This window comes from Dicentrarchus labrax, unplaced genomic scaffold (genome assembly GCF_905237075.1).
Source record: "Dicentrarchus labrax unplaced genomic scaffold, dlabrax2021, whole genome shotgun sequence".
Taxonomy (NCBI): Eukaryota; Metazoa; Chordata; class Actinopteri; family Moronidae; genus Dicentrarchus; species Dicentrarchus labrax.
In genome coordinates, this window is record NW_026136710.1 from 22215407 (window position 1) to 22231698 (window position 16292).

The 16292-nt window shown below is 40.8% G+C and overlaps 1 protein-coding gene across 2 annotated transcripts in view; it reads right to left on the minus strand.

The window, feature by feature from the left end:
- The window catches only part of dcc (DCC netrin 1 receptor), a 281121-nt gene that overhangs the window by 156521 nt on the left and 108308 nt on the right, over positions 1–16292 (minus strand). For both annotated transcript variants that reach the window (XM_051413496.1, XM_051413495.1), the window contains exons 6-7: positions 1989–2143; positions 283–403 (exon numbers count right to left, since the gene is read on the minus strand). In XM_051413496.1, coding sequence (XP_051269456.1) covers positions 283–403; positions 1989–2143 — 276 coding nt within the window. The remainder of the gene's footprint in view (positions 1–282; positions 404–1988; positions 2144–16292) is intronic.

Here is a 16292-nt window from a genome sequence, read left to right on the forward strand (position 1 = left end):
CAAACCTGAGTTTAGAATAAGTTTATACCATTGACTTACTAGTGCAACACAAAGCAAGAAAAAGATTTTATAAAAAGAACAAAAGTGACCACAGAAAGTTGGAAATCAAGGGATGTCAAGGGAAATACAACGAGGGACAGAAATGAAGACAACTGATAGGTTGTGTTCATCTATGAGCAGCGACAGAAACATCACATATATCAGCTGTGTGTGTGCGTGTGTGTGTGTGTGTGTGTGTGTGTGTGTGTGTGTGTGTGTGTGTGTGTGTGTGCGGGTTCCTACCTGGTTCTCGGAGCAGCAGCTGAGCCATGGCCTGTGAGCTGCCAGCTGAGTTTTCAGCTACACACTGATAAAATCCTTCGTCTGACTTCACCAAACCCAAAATCTGCAGGTTACTGCCGTCCTGGACAACCAACACATTCAACATGTCAATGAAACCTTCGAAACTACACAACAAAGTCTGACTTAGACCAGATACAGACAAGGAAAAACAGCAGTGTAAGAATATGTGTTAGTGGGTGTTTGTATGTGTGTTATCTGTTTACAGTAGATTATGGGATTAAAGATTATGAGATATTCAGATTATCAGATTAGAGTAATGTTATTATCACTACTCTGCTGCTTTCACTTTCTCTTTTTAACACTGTTTTCATTTCACATTGAATTCTAATAGACCGTTTTTTTTAATCAGTGTTGAGACACTGTCAATTAAATAATCACTTCCTGCAGATATTTCACATTAAAATACACGTTAACATAATTTCATTAATAATACAGCAGAATGTGTTGGCTGTTGTGTTTTTTGCTATCAGGGTGACTTTGTATTTCCGGTCATGAACATTGTTTTAAGAATTATTGTCTTTTGTTTTATTGCTTTTTGCAGAAAAAATCTATTCTTCATCATAATGGCAACAACATTGTCTGACTTTGGTAGAAGAAGAATTCAGAAATGTAGAAAGAATTCAAATAACATCATACATTTATAAAGACCTTCATGGACACCCGTAGAATCGCTTTTCATTCATATATCTTGAGTTGTGAGGTCAAGGGACCACTTTGAAAATGCATATACCAGTTCCTCCATCACCAAAATGTAGCCAAATCTGCAGTGTTATTTAGACAAGATACCAGTCGGTACCGTGTTTGGCCATCTAGCTTTATACGGTACCAGTATGTTCATTTTAAAAAGAGTGTGGAGTGAAAGAGTGTATGATACTGTGGTGGCACTTTCAGGGGTGGCCAATGCCACTCAAGCCCCCCCCCCCCTGGACATACCTCTGGTTTCATGTTGGAACTATTTTCTTTCTACATGTCACTGCGCAGAAGGGAGCATGCATCTACTTATGCACGAGAGGCTTGTGCTCGTGAGGGCTCTGGATGTAAACATTAATAGCGTCCATCTTGGCAGAGCTGTAACATTAGCTAGCTAAAAAAATGCATGCTTCCTTCTGCGCAGTGATGCGATTGGTGGGTGAAGTTCGGTAGCAAGAAAATAGTTCCCACATGAGACTGCTCACAGCAAGGTCTATGGATAGTCTTGAGCAACCGGGTCATGATTCCTGGAAGGGGACATTGCTGTTGACTTTTCCAAATGGGTGCTCAAAGGGCCCCCTGGTTCCTTTATATTGGAGAGAAGGCATACATCTCTATGGCGGAACATCTCCAAAACTCAGCAACTCACACCAAAACAATCTTGATAGATGAAAAGCACTACAGGTAGGAGGAAAAATATAGTTTTTATTTTGAGGTGAACTGTCCCTTTAGGTGGGCAATATTTGTTTAGAGTTCTGCACTTCTTAATGCTGGGTATAGTATAGTTACATTCAATATATTGATGTCAGAGTTCTCCCAGCTGAATATATGTTTATTTTGAACAGTCACAGACTGTATCCGCATATATTTTCCACACAGCAAGTTATTTTCAACCATTCAGATGTAAATATAGCTTTATATATATGAGTACACTTTCTGGGTCCTGTTTGACTCACCACTATCTGGAAGTAGTCGCTGGGGATGACTTCCTCTCCGTTTTTCATCCAGCGGACAGTCGGCGGTGGGCTTCCTGTCACAGCACACTCCAGCTCGATGTCGGTGGACTCGTAGGCGTACGTGTTGGTCGGGTAGTTCAGGAACTGAGGAGGCACTGCAGGAATACACAAAAGCAACACAATGCATAAACAATGGAGGAGCATGTGAACACCCGCCACACCTTTTCTTCCTCCCGGCTAGAGTGAAGCACTGAATCAGTTCAATGACGTTACTGTAAGTATTGTTGTTGGCTCTTCAGCACCTTTATTTCTTCCCCGTCTGGATTGTGTTTCACATTAGCAAGTTTCTATAATGACCTCAGTTAATTACAAACTAATTAACTCAATTAGAAACTGAATCCCTGGCTTATTACTGAAGAGTTGAATGTGTCTGATCTCATTAGCCTCCATGGACCATTACATGTTAATCTCATCACAGTCATTTGAAATTTTCAGGTATTTATCGGTGAGTTGTTGCTAATTATGCTGACAATCTACATTCAAATGTTAGCTAACAGGTTTAAGGTCCAGTGTGTAACATTAAGGAGGATCTATTGTCAGAAATGCAATATAATATTTATACTTATGTTTTCATTAGTGTATGATCACCTGAAAATTATAATTGTTGTGTTTTTGTTACTTTAGAATTTATTTTATTTGCAGAAGGAGCAGGTAATCTTTCGTAGCCCAGAACGGACAAACCAAACACTAGCTCTAGATAGCGGCGTTATTTTGTGCATTCATTCTTGGAACGGGGGTTGAGGTGAGGGTGTTGCAATCTGCAACTACACCGCTAGATGGCACTAAATCCTACACACTGGGGCTTTTAGTAGTGAAACACAAGATTTCAGCAGATTTACCATGTAGTTGTTTTTTTGATTGTTTATCATGAGTTATACATTAGGTCAGGCCCAAGGTTATTAGAGTTCACTAAAACTAAACTAAAAACTAAAACTAGGTGTGCAAAAAGATTTTAGTTAACTGAAGCAAAAGTAAAACTTTGACTTGAAAAAACTGAAGCTAACACTGAAGCTAAGCACGGAGTCTCACTTCTCAAAAATGTCACAACTGGTCCAGACAGCCAATCAAATCAAGCGAGAGGTGGACTTTACTCGCACCTTCTTCCTGTTTTGATGCACTTAACTATGCCAGTAAATAAGTCTGCTTAAATCCACCTTTTTCCACGGTCATATCTGATAGCCAGATGGTGCTGTTTCCCTGAAGGTCTTTGCCAAGGTGTTTCAGAAGCGGCCGCCCCTTAGTTATGAGAATACATCCAGGCTAGTTAGGTTATGCCCAAAGTACTCATTGTGCAACCAATTTTAGTAGCTGATTTAGTTACAAACTAACTAGTATTTACAGTGCCTCTAGTGTTGACTTTACACCATAACTTGTTCATAGCTGGTGCAACCCAGTCCTGAACTTGAGAGGAAATTCAAGATCCCAAAGTTTTCAATGATACCAAAATGTCAAGTTGAGTTTTGAGGAAATGTTTCTAAAATGATGCCTGTGTCTTGTCAGGTAGAATATTTCCATTTAATGAAACAGTACAGCCGTTTAAAAAAAGCATCTTGAGTTTGAATATTTCACTAAAATAAAATACATACGCAGTTTCAGTGAAGAGCTTGGACAACATGAGACACAGTATATATGGTTTTGTCACACAGAGATGTGAAATTGTTTTTCCAACTTTAGGGTTGCCTAATAAACATTTTTATATTAGCAATGGTTCAAATTAATGAGGAAGAGGTGTCACTGGTAGTGACAAACCCACAGAGACCTCTCCCCTGACTCAGCAGTTCCCCTCAGCTCTACAGAAGCTTCAGCAGCTTTTAGTTTGTTGTTGTGATTTTACACTGCACAACTTCACTGTTTTGGTACACTCCCACTGCTCTCCTTGCTGTTGTTACCAGCAGCAGAAGGCAGCTGTTTCCAATGAAAAAGCTCTGATAAACCTACTGTACACTACTGACCCAGCACCGAACAGCAGACAGACACAGTTAGACACTAGCTGGTGGAGAAAGGGGAAATGCATATTGGACTCATACTCATCAGGTGAATGCAAAAGCAAAGTAAACAAATTCTATTTCTTAAAAAGGCTCCCTTTAAGTTGAAAAACCTCAACCTAACAAACTGGCAAAACTGAACCAGGATCAGTGATAGCAGTTTAAAGGGTACTGTATATGATTTTCAGACGAGATGTCGCATTAGAGTGCCAGCCTCTCAGATCAAACCAAATGACCCAGCCCTTTGGCTCACCAGACTCCATTGACAAAAACACTCATTTTACCTGCCGGACAATATAACACATTCAAACTCGACAGGAAAAAAATACAGTATTTCCACTGCTCCAACAACGACCACCAACATGGTTTGGTTGAAATAAACCCGTAATTCGTCGTGTCAGATGAGAAAAGAAAGGTGGGCTGCTATTGCTGCCATGCAGCATTAGCTAATTCTTGGGGACACATGCAGTGTATGTCCAAGTGCCTGTTTTTGCCACAGGCTCAGGTTGTTATTCTAAGTGTCTGACAACATTATGGAAAGATCCCAACAGAGACAGACCTTTAACCAGAAACAGCCGTGATATCACTTCGCACCAGACTCTATAGACAAAAACAGTAATTTAACCTTGTAAATAATCACACTTTATTAAAAGTCAACTAGAAACAAGGTAAGACTCAGCAGAACCATGTTTGTTAGTCTTTCTACAGTTCCAACAATTACCAACACCAACTTTGAAATAACTTGAAATAAAGCCGTTTTATTCGCTGGAACATGGGAATACTGACAAGCACAACAAGTTTGTGTGGCTGCACCGGGATCAACCACGTCATTCTCTGCTTAGGACACATGTAATATATATAATTACATAGCTAAAAGTTGCTTGCTGCTATATTAATGTTCTAAATCTCCTATCGAATCTGTAAGTTGTTGAGATGTGAAGTGATCGGAGCAACAGACAGGCTCACACGTGCAGATGCGAGCTCATGTGACAGCTGGTAAACTTTCTACAGGCCCGTTACATTGAGAACAGGAAGTAAGGAGGGTGAGGCGGGTGAGGTGGCTGCCATGTTTCAGCTCTGTTGGCACTGAATGCTGCCTTTGAAAACGTGGCGGCAGTGTGTGACTGCGAGACATGAGACAGAGAGCCATTTTGAGGACGGAGCCTGAAGGGCCTCCAGTCGCGCAGAGAGCCACGGCGGCGCTGTCAGCGCTCCGAGACAACAAACATTCTCCCTGTCAGCAAATAGGCTACACACTCACACACACACTCAGGAACATGCTGTAACTGTCAACAAACAGACACACACGTATTCATAAGGTCACAGCTCCCTGAGCACTGTTTAATACAAACACACACAAGATATGGTACAGGGCCAAAAGTATGTGGACAGCAGAATACTACTGAGCATCATGTGAAGACAAGATGGAAGGAATGAGAAAGAAAGTGACAGACAAAAAAGGACAAAAAAAGACAGGGAGTTGGAAAGATAATACAAGGGAGAATAAGAGTAAAGATGAGAAGAAAGGAGAAAACAGGAAGAGAGTAAAAAGTGAAAGACAGTATGCAACAAAGAAAGAAAGAAAGAGAGAAGATAGGTGGATAAGGAAATAGAGAAAGAATTGTAAGAGATGGATGAAAGAAAAAAATAGGAAGAGAAAGAGAGAGAGAGGAAGGGCATAACGTATAGAGGATGTGAGTTGTGTATGTGTGTCTCCATCAATACATCATTATCTGGAGGTGTAACTTTATCACTGCAGTAATGCTCTAATTAAGAGCTAACGATTTCCTTTAAACTCTGAGCTACTGCAGCTTCACCACACCAACAACGACACAGCGGTACACAAACAACACAGACCGCTACACATGTCCAGGAATTAGTCTGAGACACTAAACACCTGAGACGCAGGCAATCAGATCTGAACCTATCATAATCCTCCGTAGCTGGATGTTGCACTCAGAGCTTTAGCTGCAGTTCCTCTGATGTCCATCCAATGACGCTATATAATTAGTGGACAGAGCTTCTGGGTCTGACAAGTGATTCCAATGGCTAGCAAAGGGCACCTTTACACCATACAGCCTGATGTTCACTTTGTAAATGATGGTCCCATTCAGAGTAAAGTAGATGATAAAGCAGGGTATGTAACATTGAAGATCCTTGGTGCTATCTACCGAACCAGCCTGCGTTTCCACCAGTTTAAAGCGTAACCGCTGTAATTGGACGCATCATCAACAGAGAGCGTTGCACAATGCACAATGCCCTCTAAAATGTGACATACCCACTTTGGTTCCCAGGGAAAACCTGCTATTTTTTGGTTCCAGCTGGTAACCAACTTTTCAGGTTCCGAACTAATTTGATTTCGGTCGTAATGCTGAGAACGCTTCAAAAGTAGGTGTGTGAACGGGAAACAGATCCGGTTCCCTTTTGGTGAAAAAGGCATAACAGTCCAGCACAAGGTACAAAACTCAGATCTGTTTGATTATTAAAGCATAATTTGCAGTATATGAGGATAAAGTACATGCCAGGGTGGACCAGTGTGTAGGATTTAGTGGCATCTAGCTGTGAGATACAGGATTGAAACATCTATTCACAGCTGATAGAAATGACTTGACTCTAATAATGCACCTGTTAGAAACTGTGAAACTCTCTTACACAACTCTTCAATCAGCAATCCGTTCTAATCAATCTATACAAGATCTGTGTTGTTATTTGCAAGCATGAATCAAAGAGGCAAAAGGCAAATAAGGAGAGTTGGAGGCCATGGCAGAGGTGCCCGAGGAAGAGGAGTTAGCATGTGTTGTGGAGGAGCCACAGCAAGAGAAGAAAATAGAGTTCAAATAGAGCTTTAATTGAAATTATTTGAACGATTATGGACCATGTGCTCAGTCATGGCTTTTTCCTTTAGTGAGCCTGGACAAAGGGTCCACCCCATTCTGAGATAGGTATAGGTGAGTCACCATGTCATTGTGTACGACGTTGTATTTCAGCTTTACTGTATCGCCCTGTTGGCAGAACAAACTGAGTGTGTTTCCAGTAATGCAGTTGTTTCATCAATCCCATTTATTGGACGCTAACGCTGAACAGGAGGCTTCCATTGTAGATATGGTTGTGGCAAACACTGCGATCAGACCATGAAATCCAGGCAGTAGTGATTAGTACGGTGGCCGACAAGGGCAAACGCGCTGCAAATGGCAAAACGCTGCACACACAGGAATGATGCAAATCCAAAAACACACAAACACATAAAACAAATCCAACAGAAAAACACAGCAACAGAAAAATGCTGCAATCACAGAAACGAAGCAGAAGCAAAAACTTACAAACCCACAAAACAACTCCAAAGAGAGAAACGCTGCAAATTCGCTCTGCAGAACGGAAGTGCACCAGGCCACTAGGGGGACCCGACCTGAGGGATGGACCAGTCCTGTGGGACCAGACCCGAAAGACATGAAGAAGAAACTTCTGAATGGACAAATGTGTTCAAGCTAAAGAAAAAAACTGTAAGTAGAGCAAATGGGATATTTTATTTGAGCTGCATTTCACTTTCCCAGATTTTCCCAGATTGATCCTGTCTAGGGGACTGAACAGACAATGTTCCGGTCACAAGCTTGCTGCTCTAAACTTTCAGCTACCACGGTCTCAAGGCTTGTATAAAATGAAATAATCATAAATAATACTTTGATTTAGATACTATGGCAATTCAATTAAATGCTGTATTACATTAATTAAAACATGTTGCCATTTTCTGCGGCTAGTTTTCAAGAATAAAAGCTAGCTATGTGGAAGGACAATGTCCTAAATCTTTAGTCTGCCTTCTAAGCTTTGGTTGATCAAAGCTTGGTTTATCTAACAGCTGGAAACAGCTGTCAGTGGGAGCAACAACAGACCCATTTGAATCGCTGAACAAAGTCAAACCACTCCTTGGTGGATTTTCGTGACTTTAATATCTTCTACCATTTCTGACTCTGACGGATGACCATGTGTTTACACGACAAATGTCAAAAAGGCCTTTGCTGTCTGAAAACTTTCTCAAAAGAGAGAAGAACATCAAGAGGAACAGCTGTTTGTTTCTTCCTCTTCAACAATCTCCCTATGGAAGACGCCTGCTCTGTGAGCGATTACCCAGCAGCCTTTCTTGTGTTTGGGGAATTCCCCGACTGTCCGCTGATTGTTCGGATGTTTTTTTTCCTGCAGAGCTGCGAGTTTAACACTGATTACCTGGTCATCTGAGCAGACATGTTAACAAAAGCGTTTGTGTTTCCAGGCAGCTCTTTGTGATACGAGCGGCAACAGGCAGGACGCCGCGTTAATACGATTCTACTTCCTGCTGAAAACAGCCATTCATATGGTAATGAGACGCATCAACAACCAGCTGACCTCCACCAGACACAAGTCTGATTCCCCCTCGTCTGGATACACACACACACTCACCTGGATTACCATTTAGAACTGACATTAGTTTTTATAAGGTTCAGTCAAATAATAAAAAGTTAATTCAATCTGATAAAACAAACCATTTTAAAACAAAAAAGAAAGAATGTGCTGTTTTGATCTCTCTCTCTCTCTCTCTCTCTCTCTCTCTCTCTCTCTCTCTCTCTCTCACACACACACACACACACACACACACACACACACACTATCAGTGATGCCTGCTTCTCTATAGCTGCACTATAATAACTTCCACTCAGCATTCAAATGGAAATCAGCTCCATCATTCATTTCAATGAACATCTGCTGTGTGTGTGTGTGTTGTGTGTATGTGTGAGAGAGAGAGATGATAGTACCCAATTCACACACAGTCACAGCTTTAGATACACACACACACACTCTGAGTTTAACTCTCCTTGTGTGAACAGAAACTCGTTAGCAGCCTCTTTATATCTGCACTTAACCACCAATTATCTGTCATTAAGGGCATCCATGGAGACTCACTATACACACACACACCTTATCATTCACTCTGTGGACGTAATGCCTGAAATAGTTAACGGGCTGTAAAGCCACAATCATTCAAGAGGAAAAGGCTAACACTGGTGTAGTCTGAGCTACAGAGGGCCTTATGTGATGCGTGCATACCATGTCTTGGATAATGTCTTTCTTATGAAAACTAAACATACTCCAACAATTGAACATAGTTTGGGCTTTACCATTTTTGGTGCCTAAAAAGCTAAAAAGTACTTAAAGGGTTAATCCGGTGATTTAGTATTGCACTTCTGTGAAGTTGGGAAGCTCACAAGAGACAGATAAAAAAAGAATGGTCAAATTCTAAGCCAAGCATCCCGATGTTTAGTCCCTCCTCCAGAGCCATAGAAGACATTTTACAACTGTATTTTCAGGGTGGTACACATTTTGGTTGTATTTATTATATTGTGTTAATATATAATATACGATTAAATATTATTTTAAATAAAGATCATTCAAATGATAATCAAATACATATGTTGCAGTGTACAATACAGACATAACTGTGCAAATACAGAAATTGATCAGGTAGAGTATTAGGCCTACAATTTGTGATCATTTTTGTGACTGCAATGGGTTCATGTCAAGCCAGTACCCAGCCATTTAAACTTATGATCCATTGTAAGCAAGTAAATAAATAAATCTGTCTGCCATTTACTATGACTTATATTCAAGATCTACTGTTCATCTAGCAGCATAGCGCCACAGTGGATAACTGACAATATCAATGCAAATTTAAGGTGTTTCATTTAAGTATTCAATTCCATTCTTTACTCACAGAAGTACCAATACCTCAGTGTGAAATTACTCCATTACAAGTAGTAATGTAGTACTCCATACCCCCCCTGGCTTTCTGCAAAGACCTACCCTCTGCGTCTCTTTTGGTCCAATTCAGTTTTCTTCAGTAAAAGTAGAAAAAGTATTATCCGCCAAATGTACATCAGAATTACTTTCCTCTACCACATGCAGCAGACTGCTTAAACTGGTCACAAATATGTGATATCCACATATATTCAATGAGGCTTTTTATACAGTGTCTAGTTTTTAAAACCCACTCATTCAGTTTTGCGCAGCTGAGAAAACCAAAAACCATTTCTCCTTGTCAGTGTTTTGGTACTAAAAACTGACACTGAAAACAAATAATATTTCATCAAACCTTGGCACTTTGCTGCCTTCATGTCTCAGCAGAGGCAGAGTGAAAAGATTCATTTCAGCACTAACAGAATACTCCTCATTACAGGAATCAAAGGGTTCACACCGAGAGCTGCTGATCTCTGTGCATTTTGTACACGAACAGAAATACTGAGTGAGCACAAAACAAATCTGATCGGTAATCAAACTGCAAATCCAGACCTGGAGACGCAGGGACACATCTGTGAGAGCAATGAGGGAAAAACTGATGGCGTCCCAAAGATAGCAAAATCATCAGTATGTTGTTTGCTCTGTCGAACACTTTCATGCTGTGGCCTGACAATAAACACTGCTACACAGAGAGGTAATTACAGAATGTAAATACAAACACCTTCTCACTCTCAGCTCTGTAACATAACACATCTAACATGACGTATGTATCAAAACGTACATAACGTCAGGCAAGTAACATAACGCAATTACGTAACAGAAGCTGAAAAGAATTTCACTTTGACTTTTGGTTTCACATGAGACACGACCAGTGGTCTCCTGGGTGAATGTCCTGTGTTTGTTTGTGTGTATGACCTATCCATCCACCCCACCACCTCCATATGCATATTTTCTTGCAAACTTCAACAGAACATCAAAACATTACACTGGATGGGTGCATCCAATTATTATGCTACAGGGGTACATACAGTCCTAGTTTGTGTAGTGTAAGGTCAATTACCAAGCTGCAATAGTTGACCACTTGGGAGTGAGAACAGGCCTTTAATACACTGAAAGGCTAATGCAGAAATGAATGTGATTTAAAATAGTATATAGTATAATAATAAAATATTTCCCATAACTATAATACTAATAACTTTAATCATGTTCAGTAACCCTTGTTGGGGTAACTTGAAACTGTTCAAACTCACAGCAACCCAGTTAGCCGCAGCAGTGATGAAAAACAGACTTTTACAATGTGTTTTTAAAAGATCTCACATACATATTTGTGAGTCAGTAAGCACTCACTCACAGGTCTCTGATCCTCCACTGACCCAACGCCAACAGACAAACAAGTCAAATCTCATTTCTGGACAGAATTAAGGTGAAAGGATTTTTCATCACAAAGACAGCGGAGTGAATAGTGATTACAGCATCACTGAAGGTCGAAACGCCAGGGAAAAAAGACAAAAACAAAAACCATTCCCACGCAAATTGTAATGTACTGGATGTGCCTTCGATTTTCAATTTACGTCAAATACAAAGAACTGGGCCTTAATTTGAAATTGTATTCCAGACAGGTTGATTTGTTTCAAATCCCCTGTTTTATAAGTATATTTGATAATATTTCAATAAGAAGTCCTGCCATTTTCTGAACTGCTCCTGCCTTTGGTTATTGTTGATACTGTTTGCTCCTCCATGTTTACCTGTTGCCTCGATAAATTCGGTATAAGGCACATTTCCACAGCACTAATTCCATTAGTACTATGTCACACTCACCATCCTGCTAGCATAAGTTTCTCTTTTTAACACAAATTTGGTTTCTGTTCACTAACTAGATCTAACAGCTTCAATAAATAAAACAATCAATAAAACCTTTCCTGTACTGATGCTGCCTTCCAGCACTTCAAACAGCACAATCCACGGCTTAAACTTCTGAGGCTTCTAATGTGAAACATCTGCAAAAACTGTGATTATGTGACAATTAGGGATGTAAAAAGATTTACCAAATTCAGAAATCGGTTTTAACGTTATAGACGGCATGGTGACACCCATGCAGGCGACGAGGAGTCTGTGGATGCTAATACAGCTAGCACAAGCAAGAAAACCCAAGACACGGATATTAAAGACTTTTTCCAGCCACAACTTAGCTCCAACTGGGCGAGGTCTAAGGTAATCACTGCAGTCTTTTTTATCTGTGTCTATTGGAAAAGCAATAAACACATCGACATGGTATTTTGTGCAATCGTATAGCATCGAATCATCACAAAATTCTTCCATATTAAAATGCCTCGTCACTGAATCGTATTGTAGCCGATAAATATGAATTGGATCGTCCTAGATGCACACCCCTAGAGGCAATGATTCTGTAAAACAGCAAAGTGTAAGCAAATAGAGATAACCGGTGAGTTTGTGCAAATATAAACAGAGTAGTGGAGTGGTCATTTTAAAGTAACTCTGCTATGGAAGTGAACATTATACTAAATCTACCATATTGTACAATATATAGCACCATTTAGGGTAATTCTAAAGGTTAGGGTAAAGAAAGATTCTAAAAACTTCTCTGACTGATCATTCTCTGCAGACTGAACACAAATATTAAGGACAGCTGTGTTTTGGAGTTTCTTCCGTGGCTGCAGCTCACAGCAGGAATACAGACCTCCAGCTGGTTGCCATGGCAGCAGTTTCATGGGCAGCGACGGTCATCGCGGTGGGATGACACAGCGGATATGTATAATGTCTAATTAGCTTGGCGTGGCCCTCGCTGACCGACAGCCCCAACCCAAATCCTGTCAGATCGGCACAGTTGTGCTCCTGCCAGGCTGAGACACCCGAGGCCAACCTCACCTGTCTGTCCCAGCTGGACCTGTCTGTCCGAGCGAATAGGTGAAGCCGGCATGAAGGTAATCACTGCAGACAAACTGGCAGGAAGAAGGAAGAGGGGGAGGACAAAGACAGACTGTGACATCGTAGCGAGGAGGAAACCGACATAGACTGAGAGAGAGCAGCGTGAGGTTAAAAGGTCAAACAAACCGCAGCCTCAAGCGTGATGGCACAAGAATCGAAGGAAAGCCATCGCACTGTAGATTCAGCTATAGAACAAATAAAACAGATTGTGCTAAAACTGAATCAGGATAACCTCCAATCTAAAAATCACCTCCAACCAGCAGTGAGCACTATTTTACATAACATCAATTCCCAAACAATAGAACACACAGATGGCAGGATTAAAGGACGGCAGTGAGAACGAGACGGAGGGAGAGCTGACCGAAGAGAAGGAACGGAAATCTCCCAAGATTCATCGCAACATCCAAACAATGTGCAGAGCTGAGAAATGACAACAGATGGTGAAAACTAACAGATGTCTGTAACTGATGCATTTTCACTTTGTGAGATGTGCGCTCTTTTTTCCAGGACGAGCTGAGGAAGACGTTTCTCCACAAGGTCACAGTTGGCAGATGATGTTTGATAATCAGGTGCTGACTTTAAGCTCAAACGGAGCATGATGGGTAGTAAACACCACGCAGGCCCAGTCAGGGTCAGGTCATACTGAAAAGCCATGTTAAGTCCTTTTTCCTTTCCCCACTGTGACTTGATTGAGTTGAAATCCTGGATTACAAAGCTTAAGAGACAAAGGCAGGTCAAATTGATTTGATTCGTCGTCGGGGACTCAGCAGGCACATTAAAAAACTTGCGATCAGGCAGAAAGAAATGAGCAGCAGCAGAACAATGGACAGACTGAGACGGATTAAACAGTCTGAACGTACACGACCAAACAGCTGGCGGCCGATAATCTGTGACACCAGACAGTACGTAGAAAGATGCTGATTAATTGAGGGAGGTAGGGTTAGAATACTGAGAAAAAAAGACTGTACACTGATCCAGGCTGTATCCAGATATGATTTTAACCTGACTGCATTCACACCTGGTATAAATATGAGATTCAATCGAGATGACTGTCCAAAAAACAAAACAAACAAAAAAGAAAAAAATAGAATTAAGCACTAAAAGACTGAGTTTGATTAGGGTGGAGGGGTTGTTGGGTCATGATCTTATGGTTAAACCACCACCACCACCACTTTAGACTGTATAAGAACTTCCTGAATCGGACTGAGTTGGGTATTGTTTGGGTTTTGTAACACTATATTTTTAAAACAGGCAGGCCACGAAGTCAGGCTCAGCTCTCAATTCTAGCTATATCAGCTGATCACAGCTAATCATAAACACACATCAGCTGATGGCTCAGCTGATTCCTCTAAGCTTCCTATTGGAAACCATACACAGTCAGCTGACAGCTCAGCTGATCCCCTCAAGCATCCAATTGGCAAATATCATTCACAGCGCCTTATTTAAGCTGCTTTAGTTTGCCTATCTTTGCTGCTTCCTCTACAAGCCTTTTGCACCCACCTCCACCCCAGCTCCTCCTTTTATGTTGTTTCTAATTAATCAATGTCATTCTCTGATTTCCATTAATGCTTGCTCTGTTCTGTACCCTGGGGGGTCTCTGCTGCCTCTCTCCTTGTCTTAAACTTTTCCATGTATGCACATGGAAGGGCAGGGAGGTGTGCTCTCCCTGCCTTAAGGTTTTCCATGTAGGCACGTGGAAGGACAAGGAGGTCCCAGAACAGAGCCATACCGCCAAATGTAACATTCTGCTTTGGAATAAAAGTTACTTTGACAAAAGTGGTCCTGACTGAAATATTAATATGTAGAACAAATTCACATAAAAAATGAAACCTAACCCAACTACAATAACACTACACAGTTACAGTACTTATACCAGCAAAATACAAAAGACTTTTGCAGAGATACTATCATACTTTCTATCAACCTGAGGAAAGGCTGCTGTCATCATCAGTGGTCTCTAAATGGCAAGCCATTATGACACATTGTATCTATTTATATCTATGCTGTGGCCAAGGACGCCAAGACTGCCAGCCAATGTAAATGGTAAATGGTAAATGGACCTGTACTTGTACTACTAGCTAGTATTTCTAGTCTTCCAACCACTCAAAGCACTTTCACACTACATGCCACATTCGCCCATTCACACACATCGACACATGGCGGGGATTGAACCAACAACTATCCATTTAGTGGACAACTCACTTTTCTTCTGAGCCACAGCCGACATGCATTGAGATACAGGCCATAGTGTTTCAGTACCCAACACTACTCTGAGCCAGCTTTTTTCCCCCCTCTCTCTTCAAAAGGGCCAATAGCTTTTATGCACATTCATGTACAACACTGTCTGTATGCACTGTTAAACTTTAGATTTTATTTGTGAAATACTGCCCTGGCACAGTTGTTGTATGTGGATTAACAACCTAATTGCATTTACATTTGTGTTCAATGTGGTCACCATCCTTCCTCAATGTGCACGAACTATACTAAAACACCTTGCATTAAAAGGCATTTTAATGCAAGGTGTAAAGAAGGTCTAAGAGACAAAAGAGATTGACAAAATCAAGATCGTTGGAATTGTTTAACTGCCATTTAAAAGAAGCAGTATGTAGGAATTAGAGGTCAATAGCGGTGAAATTGCAGATTGCCACTAACTGAACACCCCTCGCATCTATATTTGATGACCTGGTAATGGAAGGCAACAGCATTTGTAGATATAAATGTTTCATTCTAAGGTAACAAAAACACAATCATTCCTATTTTCAGTTGATTATAGTGAAACAAAATTTGATTACCTCAGAATTCAGCATTAAATCAACTTCAAACACTGGATGTGTAGTGTTCACAGAGTACCTGTATGTCGGTATATGTCAAAACAGACTTTTACAATGTGTTTTTAAAAGATCGAACATACAACAGCTAGCACAGCAACTGTGCTTATCTTGCAAGCACTTGCCAAAGTTTGGGGTCTGTTCTGATAATCTGGTTTTCACTAGCTCTGTCAGTTCCCTCTTGAAAACTGGATATGTTGTTTTTTTGTCACTAAATTGTATCGCTGTAACCGACCATACTAGTTGATAAATCAGTTGATAAAGAGGTAAGACTGAAAAATACAGAGATTGATTTGTCAGATTGTCAAGTGGACTGTGTCCCAGGTGTGTGCACACTGCCCTTGTGGGGAGGCGATTAGTTTCATTACCAGACAATCCATAGACCTGCTGATGCCATGTATGCATACAGTGTTACTGGTTATTTGTTTGCTTACCGCCCTTCTTACCCAAACACCCACAGATTCCCCTGGTAACTCTGTCAGGCCCAATGTCTGTCTGACGATTTCCAACCTTGTAGCCAGACATGAACGTCAAAGGGCTAGTGACGAAGATGTTGCTCATATCTGAATAATGAATTTTTAAAAAATCTCTAGAATTAGTTTCCTCTTTCAGTTTCATATCTACCTCGTCCTTGTCCTTGTCAGACTCACTAACAGAGACCCAGGGAAATATGTCAAAATTAAATCGAGGCCAAAGTGACATCAAACAGATCCAGCTGTGAC